Source organism: Alternaria arbusti (assembly GCF_024043155.1).
Source record: "Alternaria arbusti strain BMP 1465 chromosome Unknown scaffold_8, whole genome shotgun sequence".
NCBI classification, from domain to species: Eukaryota; Fungi; Ascomycota; class Dothideomycetes; order Pleosporales; family Pleosporaceae; genus Alternaria; species Alternaria arbusti.
In genome coordinates this window covers 1,172,624-1,191,110 of record NW_026249948.1, presented here as the reverse complement: position 1 = coordinate 1,191,110, position 18,487 = coordinate 1,172,624, and the positions used below count along the sequence as shown (strand labels likewise).

At 52.8% G+C, this 18,487-nt stretch overlaps 6 protein-coding genes across 6 annotated transcripts; 2 read left to right on the top strand and 4 right to left on the bottom strand.

The window, feature by feature from the left end:
- Positions 1-421: 421 nt before the first annotated feature.
- Positions 422-2,020, bottom strand: J4E86_006787 (uncharacterized protein; the record flags this gene model as incomplete). The annotated part of the gene is made up of 3 exons (XM_051447311.1): positions 422-480; positions 530-607; positions 643-2,020. 3 exons carry the CDS (start codon positions 2,018-2,020, stop codon positions 422-424), a joined length of 1,515 nt encoding a protein of 504 aa, XP_051301796.1.
- A 588-nt stretch (positions 2,021-2,608) lies between these two features.
- J4E86_006786 (uncharacterized protein) lies at positions 2,609-4,342 on the bottom strand (the record flags this gene model as incomplete). Its single annotated transcript, XM_051447310.1, has 3 exons — positions 2,609-2,699; positions 2,741-3,634; positions 3,762-4,342. 3 exons carry the CDS (start codon positions 4,340-4,342, stop codon positions 2,609-2,611), a joined length of 1,566 nt encoding a protein of 521 aa, XP_051301795.1.
- Positions 4,343-5,358: 1,016 nt separating this feature from the next.
- Positions 5,359-6,354, bottom strand: J4E86_006785 (uncharacterized protein; the record flags this gene model as incomplete). Its single annotated transcript, XM_051447309.1, has 1 exon — positions 5,359-6,354. The coding sequence occupies one exon, from the start codon at positions 6,352-6,354 to the stop codon at positions 5,359-5,361; it is 996 nt and encodes a 331-aa protein (XP_051301794.1).
- A 456-nt stretch (positions 6,355-6,810) lies between these two features.
- Positions 6,811-13,476, top strand: J4E86_006784 (uncharacterized protein; the record flags this gene model as incomplete). Its single annotated transcript, XM_051447308.1, has 6 exons — positions 6,811-6,855; positions 6,903-6,976; positions 7,026-7,245; positions 7,295-11,253; positions 11,305-13,319; positions 13,379-13,476. 6 exons carry the CDS (start codon positions 6,811-6,813, stop codon positions 13,474-13,476), a joined length of 6,411 nt encoding a protein of 2,136 aa, XP_051301793.1.
- A 263-nt stretch (positions 13,477-13,739) lies between these two features.
- Positions 13,740-14,556, bottom strand: J4E86_006783 (uncharacterized protein; the record flags this gene model as incomplete). Its single annotated transcript, XM_051447307.1, has 2 exons — positions 13,740-14,210; positions 14,263-14,556. The coding sequence occupies 2 exons, from the start codon at positions 14,554-14,556 to the stop codon at positions 13,740-13,742; spliced, it is 765 nt and encodes a 254-aa protein (XP_051301792.1).
- A 1,635-nt stretch (positions 14,557-16,191) lies between these two features.
- J4E86_006782 (uncharacterized protein) lies at positions 16,192-18,468 on the top strand (the record flags this gene model as incomplete). Its single annotated transcript, XM_051447306.1, has 4 exons — positions 16,192-16,227; positions 16,442-16,872; positions 17,397-17,976; positions 18,022-18,468. 4 exons carry the CDS (start codon positions 16,192-16,194, stop codon positions 18,466-18,468), a joined length of 1,494 nt encoding a protein of 497 aa, XP_051301791.1.
- Positions 18,469-18,487: the final 19 nt, after the last annotated feature.

Below are 18,487 nucleotides of genomic sequence, written 5' to 3'. Positions count from 1 at the left end.
TTGTTTGATTCCCAATCTGTGTGCTATGTGTGTTTTCCTTTTGAACACGCTGGATGATGGCTGCCTAGAGATACGAAAGACGGCTCACATAGATCGGGTTTAGCCTAAACGTTACTGATCCTTCGCGCCTTCACCTGATGACGGAACCATGCAACAATATTTCTTCGCGTGATGATAAGCAGCAACGAAAATGATTGATTGGTCATTCTAACTGGTATACCATGCTACTGAAAAACACCCGTACAGCATATGCAAGATTCTGAAAGTCTAAGGAGCCGTCTGTGTCGCAGTCGCCGCAGTCCGCCAGTAGGCATGAGCTTGCATGGCTGGAGTAGTTGTCGCTGGAATGTCATCGTAACACCTGCCAAACCAGCCCTTCGAGGTGCAAGTAGTTGTCGGTGCAGCTGATGTAGTAGTAGTCTTAGCAGTCGTGATAGGACCGGTAGCCGTCGTCTTGTCTTTGCAGCCGAACCATCCGGGCTTCGAGAAGTCAGTCACGTACGCACGATTGTGGGGTTCTAGAACTCACTGTTTGACAGGTACTTGTACTTGTACTGGTCGCAGTACTTGATACGCTTGAGGATGTTGTTGATACCATCGTAGTAGTCTCATCTCGACATCCCCACCACCCAGGCGTCTTACATGTCTCCGTCCGCGTCCTCGATGATGTGGTACTTGTTGGTGTTGTTGAAGTACTCGTTGTCGTGGTTTTCGTCCCGTTCTCGAACTTCCATAGGTAGCAATCGACACAACCAACATCCTCTTCTTGGCATTTTGCTGCCTCGTCGTACTTCATATACACGTTATCGATGGCGTATCTAAGGCTGTGTGTCTGTGTGTTCTGCCTCCAACCCCAGTCTTTGACCACGTCGTACGCACACTTCTTTCCGGTATGGCAAAGGGTCTCGAAGGCGTATCCGCCAATAGAGCAGAAACTTGTCGCACCGTTGCAAGTTCCCATGTACACGGGGTCAGCGGTGTGCCCGAAATGGAAGCCACCTGTATTCTTCCTGAGTGGAGCAACGTCACCGGCAGCTGGTAGTCCCAAGCGCTTAGCTGCCAAGGCCTGTGGGTATGCTTCAAACGTCACCGCGGGTATACCGTGCTGCAAGCCGATTAAAGAAGCGAGAACGCCTCCCAGACTGTGTCCTGTCGTCATGATGTGTGCATCGGGATAGATCTTGACTACCTCCTGATACAGCTCGACAGTCGCGGCATAGTACCTGTTCGGCTTCCGTAACTCGTTCTTGACGCATTGCTCGTCGCAGCTGTAGGTGCCAGTCTGGCAGTCGCATACCTTGCGCCAAAGATATGTGCCGCCCTGGCCGCAACAGCAAGAGCCGTACAGGTTGTCGTTCTCTTTGTCGTGCACGGACGTTCCGTCGCCTTCGAACATGGCTACCGTCGTTCCCTTTACCGCCAGAATGATGGTGGAGTTAGTGTCGTCGCTGAACACATGGCCTCGGATGCCACTGTCATCCCAGCCAAAAGGGACCGACGAGTTGTAATGCCCATCGACGTCCATCCATCCTGCGTCGTCAGGGCCGACTTTGTAAGCATCTTCGGACATGTTTGCGAAACTGATAACGGTGTTCTTGTCCGTGACATCCGGACCCGGAATATCCTCGGCGATCCACATGGGCGACATGGGGATCTGTGCATCGTAGCCACGTAACGCGGGCCTTTCTATCTTGACTGGTGCCGACTTGATAGTGAAGGGCCCGATGCGGGAGTCGATACCAGCAACGGCAAACCGCTCTGGAGTCACATCGAATCTTCGTGCTCGTGGCCCAGCTTGTCCAGCGCCGTGATCCAAAAGGTGGCGCAGAGTGAAGCCGTTTGGTCTTGATGATGTCTTAGTTGTGGTTTCCGCTAAGGCGGTCGGCTCACGGGGGTTGCCATAGCTAGTGTAAGTCCAGAAGATGCAGGCAAGCAACGCGACCTGCGCGAAGACGCCAAAGGCGAAGAGAATGGTAGAGGGCCTGCTCCGATGATTAAGAGTCGATGAGTTTGATGGCATGATTTGTGGACATTGCAGAAGAGACAACAGGGCGAGAGAGACGGGACTGTTATGATAAGCGCGGCGATGGCTGAGTCGCCGCTGCGCACGGGCGTAGATGGCTCGTGACGGTCGGGCTATGCCTGATTCGGTTAGCAGCCAACGCTACGTCACGCGTGCTTCATCCACGCGCTCATCTCATCCGACGTGGATTACTTCACGACTCGCGAACAACGTGAAAGTCATCGAGCAAGAACGCGAAACTCTTTGAGCGCCTGATGTATTGATAGGCTATGGTTGCATATCAACAATATAGTTTGAGCGGAACGCGTCCCGCCGCTATTGCACCGGCAGCCGGCCAGGGACGATCAATGCACTGCAGCACATCAGCACGGTGCAACTGCCGGTGTCTGTTTTCCACCTCCATCATGTCGACTTTGACCAGCACGCTGGGCTCTGTCAAGAGACCGTGTGAGGCGTGACAGCACGTCGATTCGCGGCGCGGGCGTTGAGCTCCACTAACTCCGGACCGTTGAGTCCTGGTCTTCCTGTTGAAACATCGTCAATGTGTTGAAGCTTCCTTTTCCATATCATCTCAGCAATCATCGATCATGGCTTTTCCCAAGCCGCTTCTTTATCCCTTGAAAGGTCGCCGGCACAGCGTTGGACAAGCTGATTGCCGCACAGATTGCGCCACAGGCTACGGGTATGACATGACTGGTCTTACAGCCATCCAGATACCCTTTCAATACCTGGTCAAGCTCATGACCTGAGAATAGCCCGCGGATCTGCGTCGCGCCAGCATCCATTATCTCCTTCGCGTCCAGTTCGGGCAGGTTGCGGGCGAGGCTTGAAAGCAGTCCGTTCGTGAACGCCGCTTCGCTCGATGCGACAGAAAAGACGGTGCCAGTATTCTCCATGAAGAGCGACATCGATGTTACAGCGGCCAAGTCGTCAGCAGAAACGAGGGCTTGGTTCGCAATCATCGGGATCTGAAGAGCGAGGCCTACTCCCGTGGCTGTCAAGAGCTCGAAGCCGACCCAGTCCCTGGTCGGTGTGCTAGCATCCAAGGAGTGTATCTTTACGTTTCCAGCTACTGCCAGAATTGCGCCCACTAAGAAAAAGGGCTTGTAATGGCGCCAGAAGGTGAGCGTTCCATTAGATATCATGGTGAAGAGTGAGACGCCCATGACGAGTGGAATAAGTCGGACACCACTCTGCGAAGCCGTGTTGTTGTTGACGGATTGGAACTGGATTGGCAATGTATACATGAGTGGGAAGAAGGCGCCCGCGATGAAGGAAGCATATAGCAGATTGGCGAAGACGAGTTTGTTCTTGAACACGCGAGCTTGTACCATTGCGCAGCTTCCCATATAGCGTTCGTTGATCGCGAAGCAGATGAAAAGGCCTACGAAACCGATAAAGCTGCCAATGATACGAGCACTGGTCGGAGGCATGATGCCAATCCAGTGCGTAGCTAGGATGAAGCAAGAGAAGAAACCGGATAGCAAGATGGCGCCGTTAAGATCCAAGTTCAGAAGCTTCTCGCGGAGAGGTACATCCTTGGGCTTTCCTGGGTCATGGAAGCAGAGGAACATCGTGAGCGCGGCAGCGAAGCCGATCGGTAGGCTGATCCTGTGTAGTGTCAGCGCAACGATTTAACCTTGTAATGCCACTATGGTTTACATTCATACGCCAGACAATCGGTGGAGAGTGTATTGTAGGCGGCAAGCGGCCAAGATACCAAGTGTGGGTCACGTACCAAAAGCAATATCGCCATCCAGGGCCGTCTGTCAGAACGCCACCCAGTAACGGTCCCACGACGCTTGCAGAACCAAAGGTCACACCAAATACACCCATATAGGCGGCCCTGTATTGTGGTCCAGCTGTCATTGCGACGATGATGAACGCACCCGTCATCACTCCGCCACCGCCCATGCCAGACACGATCCTCCCGAAGATCAAAACCTCGCTCGTTGGTGCCGTGGCGCATATCACATTGCCAATTTCAAACACCGCAATTGCAGACATGAAGGTGGCTTTGAGGCTGAAGTACTGGTAGGCTTTGCCCCACGCAGATTGAAATGCGGTGTTGGTAATTGCGTAGGACGAGCCATACCAGGCCAGGCTGCTGACGCTACGGAATTGCGTGGTGATGCTCGGGATTGCGGTAGCGATGATTGTTGAATCCAAAGCAGCGAGAAAGATGGAGAGGGCGAGGCCGACAGTTATCAAAGCCAAGCGGATACCACGCGGGTATTGAACGGGTGGTGTAGCATCCTCTGGTGGGGTGTCAATCTTGGACGCTGCAAGGTTGGTGAGCTCTACTGGTTCGTCGCTCATGATGTCGTGCCTTGAGGCGATTTCGTCGAAAAATATGATGTTAGAGATGGACATTCGAGATTGCTGGACGTGTCGGTCATGTAGGGCGTAGTGTCAGCGCTAGGAATCGGAATAGGTCAAGTGTCGGGATAAAAGCTTCCTCGGCTGGTGCTTACACCGATCCTTGACTAACAAACTCCTTCCTTCGCTCTTTGGAGCTCAGCAGGCTTAGCGGAACGAACAATCGACATGAAGCTTTGGAGCTGTTAGGGAGGGATTCGCTGCGAGTCTGAACTGGCAGACGATGCAAATATGGGCTTGGATTGAAGTACGAATAGAACGTGTGCGTCGGGGACGACCAGAATTCTATCATAACCGCATTTGATGTCACAGACGATGCTGTGTAATACTGTACCTAGGTAGGATCGTGTGCTGCAGTCGCATGAATGTCGCCGACGACCCGCACTAGGGATGGTTACCTAGGTATACTTCGTATTGCAATCTACGAAAACCTTGAATAATGTTTGATTTACTGTTGCAGTAGACGTATAAACTGTCTTAAAAGCTACATACTTGTTCATATCTGATGATGTGTATGCAGCAAACACGACACAGATTCTAGCCACCCTTGCTGCCCGGACAGGGAGATATGCACACAGCTTATTGATACGACCCTTCTTGGCTGTACTACTGGCACTTTGTTCTCATCTTTCTGCTCGTCCAGAATGTGAACTCTCGCTACTGATGTCCGTGGGGCGTGGATAACCTCGGACGTTATCGCGATACGTTGTGTCGTCTGTGGGCCCATGTCTGGTTACTGGTGCAAGCAGTCGGCGCCTGGCATGGGTGCCTAGCTACTATAGACGGCTAAGAACTATTGCGACCTAGGATTCCATCAGGCATCTTTGGTGGGGTGGATGTTGATGCCCCGGGAGGCTGGTGAGGTTTCGTGGGGATGTTTGGGCTGTCGCTTCCCTGGCTGGCGGCCCGCGGCGCGTCATCGTTCCCAGCAGGCAGGCGCGTGTCGCGTCGAGCTTTCACACCTTCACACCCTGACGCCGCTTCTGCCCTCGAATCCTCAGCGTGCGCGCCAGATTCACGACGAACATCAAGGCTATAACGCCAAGAATAGCGACAATGCATGCGAGTGGAGCCAGGATGGAAAAGAGGGAGAAGATATACGACGCCATGCCAAATGAGTAGTCGTTTGCGAGAGGCTCTGTCGAAAGCCCAACCTGCATCGCGGAGAGCACGATGGTAGTGTATGCGAATAGCGTGATGAGACTGTTAACGTTGTCACGCATGAAGGCTCCATACGTGGTGCAGCCGCTTAGGTACCCGCGCAACTCGCCCATGGTCAAGCGATATACCCAGTTCAGCCGCCCGAGTCGCAATTCGCCGTAGTTGAAGCGTTGGTTGACGCGTGGGCGGTCCTCCAGCAAGCTTACAGACGATGCAGCCGACGCATCGATGGTATGCGTCTGTACCGAGGTGCAGACGACCTCGCCAACGAGCGCCAGCCACCCAGACCAAGTGACCTCCTTAGGGATGAGGCCGTGGTTGATGGCTAGATTGTAGTCAACCTCCCTTTCGATGAGCGCGACATACGACAGCATGAAGCCCAGTGCCGTCTCGTACAGGTGCCGACGTGGGCAGATCTCCGCGACCCAGAAGTTTGGACAGAGAAGGAAGCGAGGCAGCGGTTTGAGGAGAATCAACGACGAAGGCGCTGATGACCAAACAAGATGCAGATCCAACTGTTCCGTCACCACAATTTCCCGTTTCTTGACCACTTGGTAATGAAGAGGTCGCGGCGCGCTTGGAAGGCCCACAAGCCATAGCCATTTGTGGACTTCGTTCAGTCGGCGGACATTCAGCTCGATATCCAAGAACGCGCCGATGTTGTTGCTGACGGGCTCAATTTTGTAATTTCTCCGGTATGTTGCTGGCAGCAACGGAACCTCTGGCCCTGAACTACCATCCGAGCTCTCAGTCTTTAGCAGAGCCGTGCGGAACGGCACTGGGCATTTCATCGTTTGCTACACGGTATTAGCATGTTATCGGCTGCTCACAGGGCTGCTACTGACCTCGCAGGAGTCAATCATTGTACGAAGAACACGGTTCTCGCCGGAGGAGAATGCGACAGCAAGAGAGGGCCAGAGTTCGTCGCCCAGCGTACTGGCGAGCCTCTACCCCGGTCCCGCGCCATCACGAACAGCGCCAGACGATCGATACTCGGCAATCAATGCAGTTGTGATCAAGCGGCTGCGCGCCATCTCACGCGTCTTACCCTTTTCGGTAATTTGGCCCCCAACATAAGCGGCCCCCAAAGTCTCCAAGGAAATCCACATGCAGGGGGTGAAGCCATCAGCGAAAACGCGGCGCTCTCCAAACTTAGAGCGCATACCTCACAAGATGGTTTTACCATTACGCTGTAGCCTTTAGTTGCCAATTTGCAGCGCGGGTTTGCTACAGCCCCACGATTCGCGATGGCTTCGGCCACCAAGGTCCAGCATTCGAAGTTCGATGCACAGGTTAGTGTTCTGCTCACACTCGGTTTTCTACATGTTTACAAGCACAGTCTTTCAACCCCGGACTGAACGTTGTCTACCCTAGTGATGAGCAGACAACGTCAAAGTTCTCGGCCAAAATCGAGTAGGTGGCTGGAAGTCCAACGCGAGAATCAAAAGCTAAGAACTTCGAGGATCATCGCCATTCCAGGCTTGGGAGCGGACCCCGAATATACATGGAAGAAGAACAAAGTGCATTGGCTTCGCGATGCCAATATGCTTCCGAAGAAGATTCCACATGCCAAGATTAGCGTTTTCCAGTATCAGTCGCAGTGGTTCGGAAAAGGATCGGTCGACGAACGCATCGACAATGTCGCGAACAAACTACTACATAGCCTCGATAGATCACGAGTGGTGAGTTAGTACGTACTCGTGATGACTACATGCTAACAACGTATTGGAGAACCAAACCAAAACGCCCATCATCTTCATCTCACATTGTCTTGGGGGCATCATTCTCGAGAAGGCCCTGCTCATGTCAAGATCGCGCCAAACAGACTTTCCCAACGTGTATCCTTGGATCGCTGGATGCTTCTTCCTCGGTACACCTTTTCACGGCACATCAAGCCAGTCCAAGGCAATGGTTCTAGCATCCATGGCTGAAGTCGCCGGCTGGGGTACGCCGTCTAGTCTACTCAAGGTCTTGGAAAAAGACTCGGAGATCTTGCGCAGTCTACTCTCCGAGTTCTCTTATATGGCGCGAGAAGCTCAGTTTCGGCTACTTTGCTTCTGGGAAGAGAACGATAGCGATTTGGTTAACTATCTCGTGAAAGGAATCACATGGCTGAAAAGCAAAGAGCGCATTGTTGACCAATCTTCGGCAACAATCGAATCATTCGACAGCATCTCTCTCATGTCGGATCATTTCCAACTCAACAAGTTCCCTGGGCCAAAGGATGGTAACTTCACTTCCGTCTCTGATGAGATCCGTGAGACAGCCAACAAGGCGGATAGCATCATTAAGACGCGTCAGAACATGCTTCGACAATCTCAAGTCGATGATCGCACCTACCACAGCATGATGGATGCGCTCGGCAAAGGATTCGCCGACGTAGAAGCCGCCGTAAAGGGCACCTACACAGGAGCGAAGGGCACGAAGTCATCATCAGTGTTGGAAATCGAAAACTTTCAGATCTGGAAGAACTCGAACGCAAGTATCCTTTGGATCCATGGAAAGGCTGGTACGGGCCAAGGTGCGATCGCATCTTCTGCTCTTGAACTTCTCCGAAATGCACAAGCAAACAACTCTATGATCATATCGTTCTTTTGCGACCAGGGCGACACGATGCGACGATCGCTGAAAGGTCTGCTGCAAATGGCTGTCCGCCAGATGATCGACATGGACCAAGATCTTGCCCGACACCTGCTTTCAGATTCTCGGAACAGCAAAGACGCTGGAAAGCAAAGCTTTGACACTGAAGAGATACTCAAGGTGCCTGCTTTATGGATAGCACTACATAAGATGGCGCGGGATCTGCCTAACACTAAGATCTACATCGTGGTGTATGGTGTGGAGCAGCTTGCGGAAGAATCGTTGGAACAATTCTTGCGGTACATGTCAGAGACGCTAGAGACCGAGGGTACGACAAACGATGAAGAGGAGTGTCAACCCGTTAGATGGCTGCTTCTCAATCGCAGCGGGCGCCCGAACATCGAGAAATGCTTGAGACCGCGATCATTGGAGATCAATCTGAGCGACGCGGAGAACTCTGCGCAGATTATTGACGACCTCAAAGCGCATATATCAAACAGCGTCGACGAGCTGGATCTTCCAAGGTCTTTGGCATATTTCGTGAAGCGCCACATCTACTCGCGCGCGGAAGACAACTGGATCTACGTTAGTCTAGTCGTACAAGAAGTCAAGAATGCGTGGGTCCCCGGATCTACACAGCACGCACAGATCCGAAGACTGTTGGAGTCATTTCCGTATGGTCTGACCGACATGTTTGAGCACGTGCGAAAGCGCGTCCTAAACCCACAAGCGGAGGGCCATGAATACACGAAAGAGATATTGCGTTGCAGAATCTCGGCGTATGTAGCGCCCACCATGCGCGAGCTTGCGATCATGGCCGAGCTACCTCAGCAACATCGCAACGATGTGGACAAGCTGAAAGCATACATAGTTCGCTGTGGTGCATTCTTCACCTTGAGAGGTAACGACTGGGATCTGGATAACAGCACTGTCGAATGGATCGATATCTCCGCACAGGAACATCTCCGACAGTATGCAAAGAACGACTTATCTCTGGATCTCGACGATGTTCAGCATGGCATCATCGCGTTGCGTTCGTTGGAGTATATATACGACGCCGTCAAACATCAAGACACCGCAGAACACGAGCTAGAGGACGAAAATGAAGATCAAGAGGAAGAAAAAGAGGAAGAAGAGCCAGCGGAGGATCTTGAGGTCGAAGCAGAGGAGGCGAACGATACGACCGAAGCCGACAGCAAGTCAGTACACGATAGCGCCAGCCAACAAAGCGAACAGGACGAACATGACCAACAGGACGAAGACGATGAAGACGAAGAAGAAGACGAGGCTGATTCATCCTCGGTTGGAGAAGAAAATCAAGACGAAGGTCTGCTAGACGTTGATCTACGATATCCTGTTCGGTACTGGGTGGAACATGCGAAGCGAGCACCACCGGATGTGCTCGAAGAGATTGACTTCGACCACTCGTTCTGGCAAGAAGCCTCTGACGCTCGTCAAAGATGGTGGAAGACCATAGAAGAAGTTCACAACATGACAGATCAAAAAGACGTATCGCCACTCCATGTCGCCGTAATCCTCGAGTTCTCTGCTTTAGTCGACCACATCCTTAGCCACAGGGAGACGGCGGATGTCCACTTACAAGACTCACTGGGTTTCCAGCCTCTGTATTACGCATGCGATGGTGGCTGTGGAGAGATTGTCAATGCGCTACTGGGAGCAGGTGCTGACATTGACTTTTCGAGCAGCAGCGCCAACCCTACCGCGCTGCATGCTGCGTCAAGGAACGGCCACTACGATGTTGTCAGCACTTTACTCGACCGCGAGGCCGATGTAAACGCCTCGTCGTCAGATCATGGAACAGCGCTTTACGCGGCTGCGGGCAACCTCGAAAATCGCGTCGTGAAGCTTCTGCTCGACCGCAACGCCGATGTCAACGTCATTGGTGGCCCTGGCCGAAGAGCGCTGAATGTGGCCGCATTCTCAGGCAATACTGAAGCTGTTCGCCTATTGATTGAGAGAGGCGCTAGTATTGACCCCAACGAAGAGTACTTCTACGGGTCTGCACTTGGTGCTGCCGCCCGTCGTGGACATGCTGATGTTGTCCGTCACCTCTTGTCACAGTCGTGGAACCTGAGCCGACCGATGAAGACCTATGGAAGCTTCTTGAACGCAGCTGCTACCTACAACCATCTGGAAGTCTTCGAGATCTTGCTCGAGAAAGAGGAGCGCGTTCTCATGCTTGAACAGGCATTGCAAGCTGCTGCACAACGGGGCTACGATACCATCGTCAAGGCCGTTCTGGAAAAAGAACCGAAAGTGCCGTCGTGCATCATCAGGTATCAAAGAGCGTTCTCTTTGGCGGCCTTCTACGGTAGAACAGAAGTGCTCAAGCTACTTTATCCAAAGGGAATCGATCAAGCGCAATTAGACGAGGCCCTGTATCAGGCTACCGACAACGAGCACCTGGAGACCGTGAAGCTGCTTCTCGACTTTGGCGCCGACCCGGATACAGAAGGGCCTACGTATGGATTTGCGTTGGCCGCCAGTGCATACGACGGTACAGCGGACATCATGAGAGCTCTTCTCGATAAAGGCGCAAACGTGAACAAACGCGGTGGAGATTACGGCACATGCATCCAGGCAGCTGCATGGCATGGTGATGCCGACAACGTTCGACTGCTACTTGAGCGCGGAGCCAAGCTCAATACTGAACCAATTGGTTATTACGGCACCGAGCTGCAAGCTGCTGTTTATACTGGAGATGAAGACACCATTCGCCTTCTCATCGAAAAAGGAGCTGATGTGAACGCATTTGGAGGCCACTTCTCGTATGCCATTGTTGCTGCGGTAGAGCAAGGCGACAGCACTGCGACCAAGATTCTGTTTGAACATGGTGCTAATGTCAACGTACGCGGAGGGGAGGATAACTGGCCAGTGATATCATTGGCAGCATCGACATTGCTTACTGAAGACCTGGAGCTTCTCTTGCAGAACGTCAACGACATCAATGCGGCCTGCGCTAGAGGCACAACAGCTTTGATCAATTGCGCCGACGCATGCGATGCAGATGGATTGAAGTTTCTCATCTCTCATAACGCCGACGTGCACATTTCAAGCGACAAGTACGGTACAGCACTCCACGCAGCAGCGTAAGTCCACGCCCCCCTTACTCTTCTTGGAAAAAACTAATGTCTACACAGTGCCGAAGGCGACGAGGACTGTTGCGAGGTATTGCTCCAAGCTGGCGCGGATGTTAACGCTGTTGGCGGGCCATATGGAACGCCGCTACAAGCTGCTGCATGGGCTGAGGATATGGAAAGTGTCCAAGTCTTACTGAAAGCCGGTGCCGACATTAGCATCACGGAGCCCATATCCGGCGAGTATGGTTCGGCTCTACAGGCCGCTTGTGCTGCTGGCTCATTCGATATCGTCAAAGAGCTGTTACAGCATGGTGCGGCTGTCAACATCCGGCCAGCGAATGGAAAGTTTGGCGGTGCACTCTCTGCAGCCGCTGCCGGCGGGTTCGACAAGCTTGTAAAGCTTCTCATCAAACATCACGCCGATGTGAACGCTAGTGGTGGCCTACATGGCTTCCCTATCCTGGCTGCCGCTCAGTCTGGCGTCGTACCTGTCGTGCAGCGCTTACTCGACAACGGTGCCAATGCTTCAGCGCTAGGAGGCATACTTGGCTCCACTGTAGCTGCTGCAGCTTACGGGAACGACTTGGAAATCATGCGGTTGCTGATAGAACATGGGGCCGATGTACATGCAAAGGGGGGGAAGTATGGTGACGCCCTACAAACAGCAGCGATGAAAGCCGATATGGCCATCATTGAGGAACTTCTCGACCAAGCCATCGAACTAATTAATCATCACGATGGCAAATATCATACCGCTCTCGTAGCCGCCTCATACTTCAACCGCATGGAGGTGGTTGTCAAGCTACTTGATGCTGGAGCAGACTTTCGGGTTCAGGGCGGAATGTACCGAAGTGCTATCTCCGCGGCTGCCATCCGAGGTAACAAGACTATTCTGGACAAGTTTCTCGCGATGAAACCTCCGGATCACCTCTTGGATGAAGCGTTCGTCGAAGCTTGCGCTTATCGTCAATCAGCTTGTGTCGACGTTTTACTGAAGGCTGGCGCCAATGTCTACGCACGACATCCGAATCGAGGGTCTGCAACCGAAGCACTTGATATATCAGAAGAAGAGGATGAAAATTCCGATCTGGATGATGACGATGATGAGGACGAGGAAGAAGATTCCGATGATGAAGAGGAGGAAGAGACTGATGATGACGAATGGGAAGGTGACGACATCTCCGTGGCCGGACAGACCGATGCAGGCAGTGTCACCGACGTGGAACTGGAAGAAGAGTTGCCGGAAGAGGCCAAGATACGAAAACTGTTGAGAGAGGCACAGGATCGCTGCAAACGCAACCCAACAGTGAAGCGGTTTAGGACCGTGAAGCATCAGGAGATTCCTCCAAGCCTCAGCGTTGGGATAAATCGCCGTCGCCCGGTACCACCATTGCCCTCGCAAATGGTTCGCGAATCCAACATACATAGCGATGAGAAGGAAGTCGCACCACCACATGGCCAGCGCTCTCAGGAGCCCTGGAGTCTGCCTTTTCACCTCAGACCGGGAAGGACAGAGGCTGTAACGGTTCCACATGCTCAACCGGCTCCAGAGGTTACAGTATCATTGCACGCTGGCCATTCACCCCCTATACCCGCTCAGGGCAAAGTCCAATCTCCGTCATTATCTTCTGAAAGAATGCGATCGTCAATCGATGACCGGCAACGACAAGACTCAGCCTCTTCCTTGCCATCACAGAGGAACAGCTCGATTGGATCGATAGCTAGCGTGCCACAGCCTGACAGCACGACGTTGAGGAAGGGGAGTGCAGACCACGGACTCAAGAGGAACAGCAAGGCTGTCAATCGCAAGTCCGTCGCAAATCTGGAAGCGGTCAATCGATACCACCAGCAGCGGCAGTCAAGCTACTCAAAGCCCACACCACCGCTAGACCGATCAATATCCGAACACGACTACGCTGCTCAAGTTCAGCAGGTCGCGTCTCCACCACATTATGGATCGCCTCCCATTGCACCACAGGGCAATAACCCTGGTGCTGTGAACCAGTCATACCCTCCACCACTGCCACACCGGCAATCACAGCAGTTCAGCCAGGCACAACCGTGGTTGTATCCAGGTCCATCGCAAGCACCGCAGCCCCCTCACCAACAGTACTTGCCGTATACATCGCCACAGCTGCCTCCAACGCAGCAACCATACATGCCTTATTCGCGTACAAGTGCAGCTTCATCTCCGGCTTCGAGGCCGAGCAGTCAGTATACGAATACAAGTAGCCAGTATGCACCTTGGGATACGCCGCACTCAAGTACAACCACGATCAACAACGTGCAGGGTCAGAGTGAGGCGCAGGGAAGGCAGTGGGCCAGTGGTGGGTATGAAGGGCAGGGGTATGGATGAGTGATAACCATAGCACGAGCACCGTCGGGCTTTGTAGCGATGCCTAGTTTTGAAACTATACGTTTGGGTGTTATTCCCTTGACCAGAACTGAACATGTTCGAATTCTTCCTTTTTGTCCAGCATCTTACCAACACTCACCTAAGCCACCTTCCCATCCTTGATCAACGCACTCAAGGTCTCATTGCCCACTGTCCACTCCCCAAACTCCTCTTCATACTTCTCCACCAACAAATCACTTACCATGCGCGCAAACACCACCTCACCCCACGGATTCAAATGTGTGCGATCATTCCCCGTTGTACCATTCTCACCCCAGTTATACGTGTCCGCGCCCTTTTGTCCAATCGCATTCACATACGCTGTTGACGCTTTGTTCAAATCTATGACGTGCAAGTCGTTGGCCTCGGCTACATCGAGTGTGATGGCCGTCTCGTTCGACAGGTTCTCAATAACGCGATTCGTGGTTGTGTTGAATGTGCGACGCGTGAGGGGGGAGAGGAGAATGGGCGTTGCGCCTGCTTGTTCGACTTCGGATGCGAAGGTCGCGAGGTTGTTGCGGTAATCTGCTAGGGAGACACCCGAGGTGGGCTTTTGGTCGTTGTGGCCGAACTGGTGGGGTGTTAGTCATGTCATCCCACTCCCTGATCATGTGGTATAGTACCTGAATCGTCACGTAGACCCTGTAGTCTTCCTTGTACGTCCCGATGTTCCTGGTCACGTTTGCCCAGTCGCCGCCGGCACGGAAGGATCGCGTTGTCGCGCCGCTGTGCCCGTAGTTGTGACCTGAGGAGCCACTCGCGACGGTGGTGGAGAGGAAGGCGTCGCCCCAGCCGCCGTTGGTGGCTGTGGTTGAGTCGCCGGCCAGGAGCCAGTATATGGGTTTCGTGGCTTGTCGGTGGAGTACGGCTGGTGCTGCGAGAGCGAGAGGGAGGAGGGAGAGGAGTGTTGCGCGCATATTGGAGGTGTTCGATTGTCGAATGAGATTCTACTATGAATCCTAGAGTGTGAGCTTCATCCAGTACATATGTACGTCGTTAGCAGTGATAGCGACAGCTATACCGCGCTCAGCCATTGAGCCGGCGGAATGGAGGGCATAGATCTTCCAGATTTGGGGTGCCATATTGCATCTTCACTTTGCCTGAAGCAGCTCTACATGCGCTCGTGATGCGCGGAAGCATGGCCAGAAAGCGAGTGGTGGTGGCAGATCTTCGGGGAGTTGGGATGGGTGGTAAAGGAGTTGCGGGGTGCGGCGCTAATCGTCAGGTACCTCGCGATAATGCAGCCCGAACTGCATCATGCCGTCATGAGCAGAACACGCCCACAAAGCAGTTCGCGACTCTATCTACTCGATTCGTATGCTGTAGCTGGTGATGCGGCAGGTCTTTGGGACGCGGAAAACATATGCATTAGAGCCTCGCCGGGACGGATGCGAGCGTCTATGCGACTTCCGATCAGATCCGCCATGCTAGGCGGCAGCGAAAGTCAAAGATTTGCTGATGCCACATGGGTATTGATATGTCAGAGCGGCTCTCGATCCATACTAAAATCTATCCTCTGAGTCGAATTGGCGTTGCCATGTCTACCTTTCCTGACTATGTCGCGGCTGTTCTTCCGCCTGTCCACCTCCTAGCCTACTCCACCTTACTCGGAACCGAGCTATACCAGACTTTCGTAATGACGAAAGTCTCTTACCAAGCTCTTCCCAGATCGGCGTTTACGACTCTGCAGAAGCGGGTCTTTCCAATATACTTCCAAAGCCAGTCGATTCTTTTACTCATCGTCGCTGCGACATTTCCGCCTCGTGGGCCACTTTCAGTGCTTACAGAGAAGAGTGACTGGATCGCTTTCGCAGTCGCTGGTGTTACTGCTGGGTTCAATTTGGTTGTATTTGGTCCGAGAACAAAGGACTTGATGGTGGAAAGGGTTCATCAAGGTGAGTATCCACAGATCTTGGCGAATTCGTTGATAGCTGATGGAAAGACAAGCGACTCGCGATGGCAAAGCGCAGCTCAATGGAGATATCAGCGATGACATGAAGGTTCTCAATCGGGCATTCTCTAGAGCTCATGCTATGAGCATACATCTGAACCTCATTACGATTGGTGCAACGCTTTGGTACGGTTGGAGGCTGGCGTCAAAGCTGCAGTTCTAGATTAACTGAGGGCAATTGCAAGTTGTACGCAATGGCCGAAGTCCCTCGTGGTTTGATGGTTCTCAAGGCTCCAAATGACGAAGCCTAAGAAGTGTTAGAGCAGAAGGGAATTGTATAAAACTGAAGCGTAAAGGCTCAATGTTTTGTTGAGCATTCAATCGATAGAAACGTGCTTTAGATCAGAGAATGTTTGCAGTGTTCATTTCATGCGGTACCTAGTTGACCCCAGGAGTTTAGCGTCGATGAGTAATTCAGGCGACCCGGGACGGATGTTGATCGTCCCTCCGTCCCGTGCTGGGTCTGGCTCTTGCCCTCTTCTCGCACCTGCAGCGATCCTGCGCCATCGCATCGGATGGAGGAAACTGAGCAACCGTCCGCGAGAGCGGGTGTACCGCGAACAACACAGGCGTGCCAACGCTGCCGGAACCTGAAGACGCGATGTTTGCCGAGCGCCCAATCTGGACTATGTCAGAGGTACGCCAGCCAATGAGAGTGTGATACTTTAGCCGTGGCTCCACATCCTCATGTCTTTACAAAGACGCTGACCATCCGCCAGATGTTTCTCAGCCGGCAAGGAATGTGTCTGGGCAGAAGCGCCGCGTAGAGCGAGGAAGCTGCGTGCACCTTCGTAAGTCGCTGCCCGTCTACTTCGATCTCAACTTATGATACTCGTAGCCGAATCGCGCAGGTCGAGCAAAAGATCGATGGCCTCGTAGCCAAGCTCGTCCATGCGGCTGACAGTGAAGTCACAACAGACTCAGCAAATGCATCGCAGCCAATCCCTAGAGAAATCGCAGCGGAGCGTTGGCGGAATCGGGGAATAGTCAACACGGCGCCGGGTAGCTGGATGCCGACACCATCCTACGAACCGAACGCCGTGCCGCCTGACCAAAGTACCGACGATGCATCAGAGAGTGCTGAAGTCGATCGACAGTATCTTGAGGAGATCCGCACCATACACAGATTTGACGACCGTGAAGATGTTCCTAACTCTCGTGAGGGCATCTTTAGGGCTTCGAAACGACCCGAAGCTCCTATCGAGCACGAGGTTGTCCAGCAATTGCTCACATCCGGCGAAGCAGACACACTACTGAAAGAGTATCGAAACATGTCGGCCACGTTCCCTTTTGTTATGCTACCGTCCCAAGTCACTGCAAGACAGCTCCATGAGCACAGGCCCATGCTTTCACTCGCGATATTCTTGGTGGCATCATGGCAACATCACACCCGCCAGATGGCACTTGATGGGATATTTCGCCAAGAGCTCGCTAATAGAACAATCTTGCAACCCCGGAGGACATTGGGCCTAGTTCAAAGCGTACTGGTCTATCTCTCATGGTAGGATGGTACCCACCATTGCCGAAAATCTACTAATCTGCGCAGGTACCATTTTGTCTTCAGCCACAAAACACAGCAAATCTTCTTTTTGCATAATCTCGTCACAGGCTTGGCTCTAGACATCGGCCTACACCAAGACTTTCAGCCTTTGATCTCTCCAATGTTGCCAAAGCGACCTCCAGCTCCACCACCACCAGCTGAAGAATTGCGCGAAAGACGCCGTGCATTCCTGGGTTGTTATTATCTTTCGTCCATGTATGTTCTCTCGTCCGCAGATTTTGGAATTGTGCGCTGACTCAAGCCAGGGTTGCAGCAGGTTTACAGAAGCCGAATCTGCTCAAGCATACTTCAACCATGACCGAGTGGGCGCAAAGCTTGAAGCAAGATCGCGAGTACGAAACCGATGAGACCGTTAGCCTTTTGATATCTCTGCGACAGATTGATGACCAAGTACAAGATGAGTTGTTCACGGCTGATACTTCGCAATTGCCAATGTCTGATGGGCGAGCGTTGATGCATGTTCGATTCATAGATGTACAGCTCGATACATGGAAACGGGAGTGCAACGGTGTCCCCTCTCAACGGCTACTCGAGCTCTCCTTCTCATACGCCAAGATGCAACTGCACAGCGTAGCCCTTCGGCCGTCTCCTTCGGAGTTACCGGCATCGGTACGTTCGTCACAGATCAACAGCCTACTCTCCGCTCTTGAAGCCAGCAAGCGCTTTCTTGATACTTTGCTTTCATTTCCAGCCCACGAATATCACCTTATATCGTTCTCGGAATGGATGCGATTACCACCAGTCATCATGACGGTCGCCAAGCTATGCATACCCAGTGAAGACCATGCCGCCATCGGGTGGGATACACAAGCAGCTCAAGAAAGAGTGCGTCTAGATCTCTGTCTTGAATCACTTTGCTATCGGATGCAGACTCTATCGACGTTCGATAAAACAAAGCGACCCCACCCCGACTTCTGGCACGCTATGCGGATGATTAATGAACTGACAAAGAACTGGTACATTCGCAAAATCCGACCGGAGAGGCCTAGCCAGACGCCATCAGAAGCTACGCCCAGCGACTCGGTTGAGCGGAGTATGAGCGGAAGCTCATGTCCCATCACCAGTGCACCAACAACGTGTCCCACACGACACGCGGAAGATCAATATAACACGCTAGCAGGCACCAACTATATGGAAGACTTCGGCATAGACATGAACCACGTCCCCGTGACCGAGGTTAGCAACGACCCCTTCGCGCTCATGAGGGGTGCCGACTTCGACATGAGCCAATTCTTCGACATGGCGGGAGGTATCTGGGGGGAGGACAGCTATAACAACTATACTGGCATGTCTTTTGGAAATGGAGCACCGTTCTGATCCCCGTATCAGGACGTCG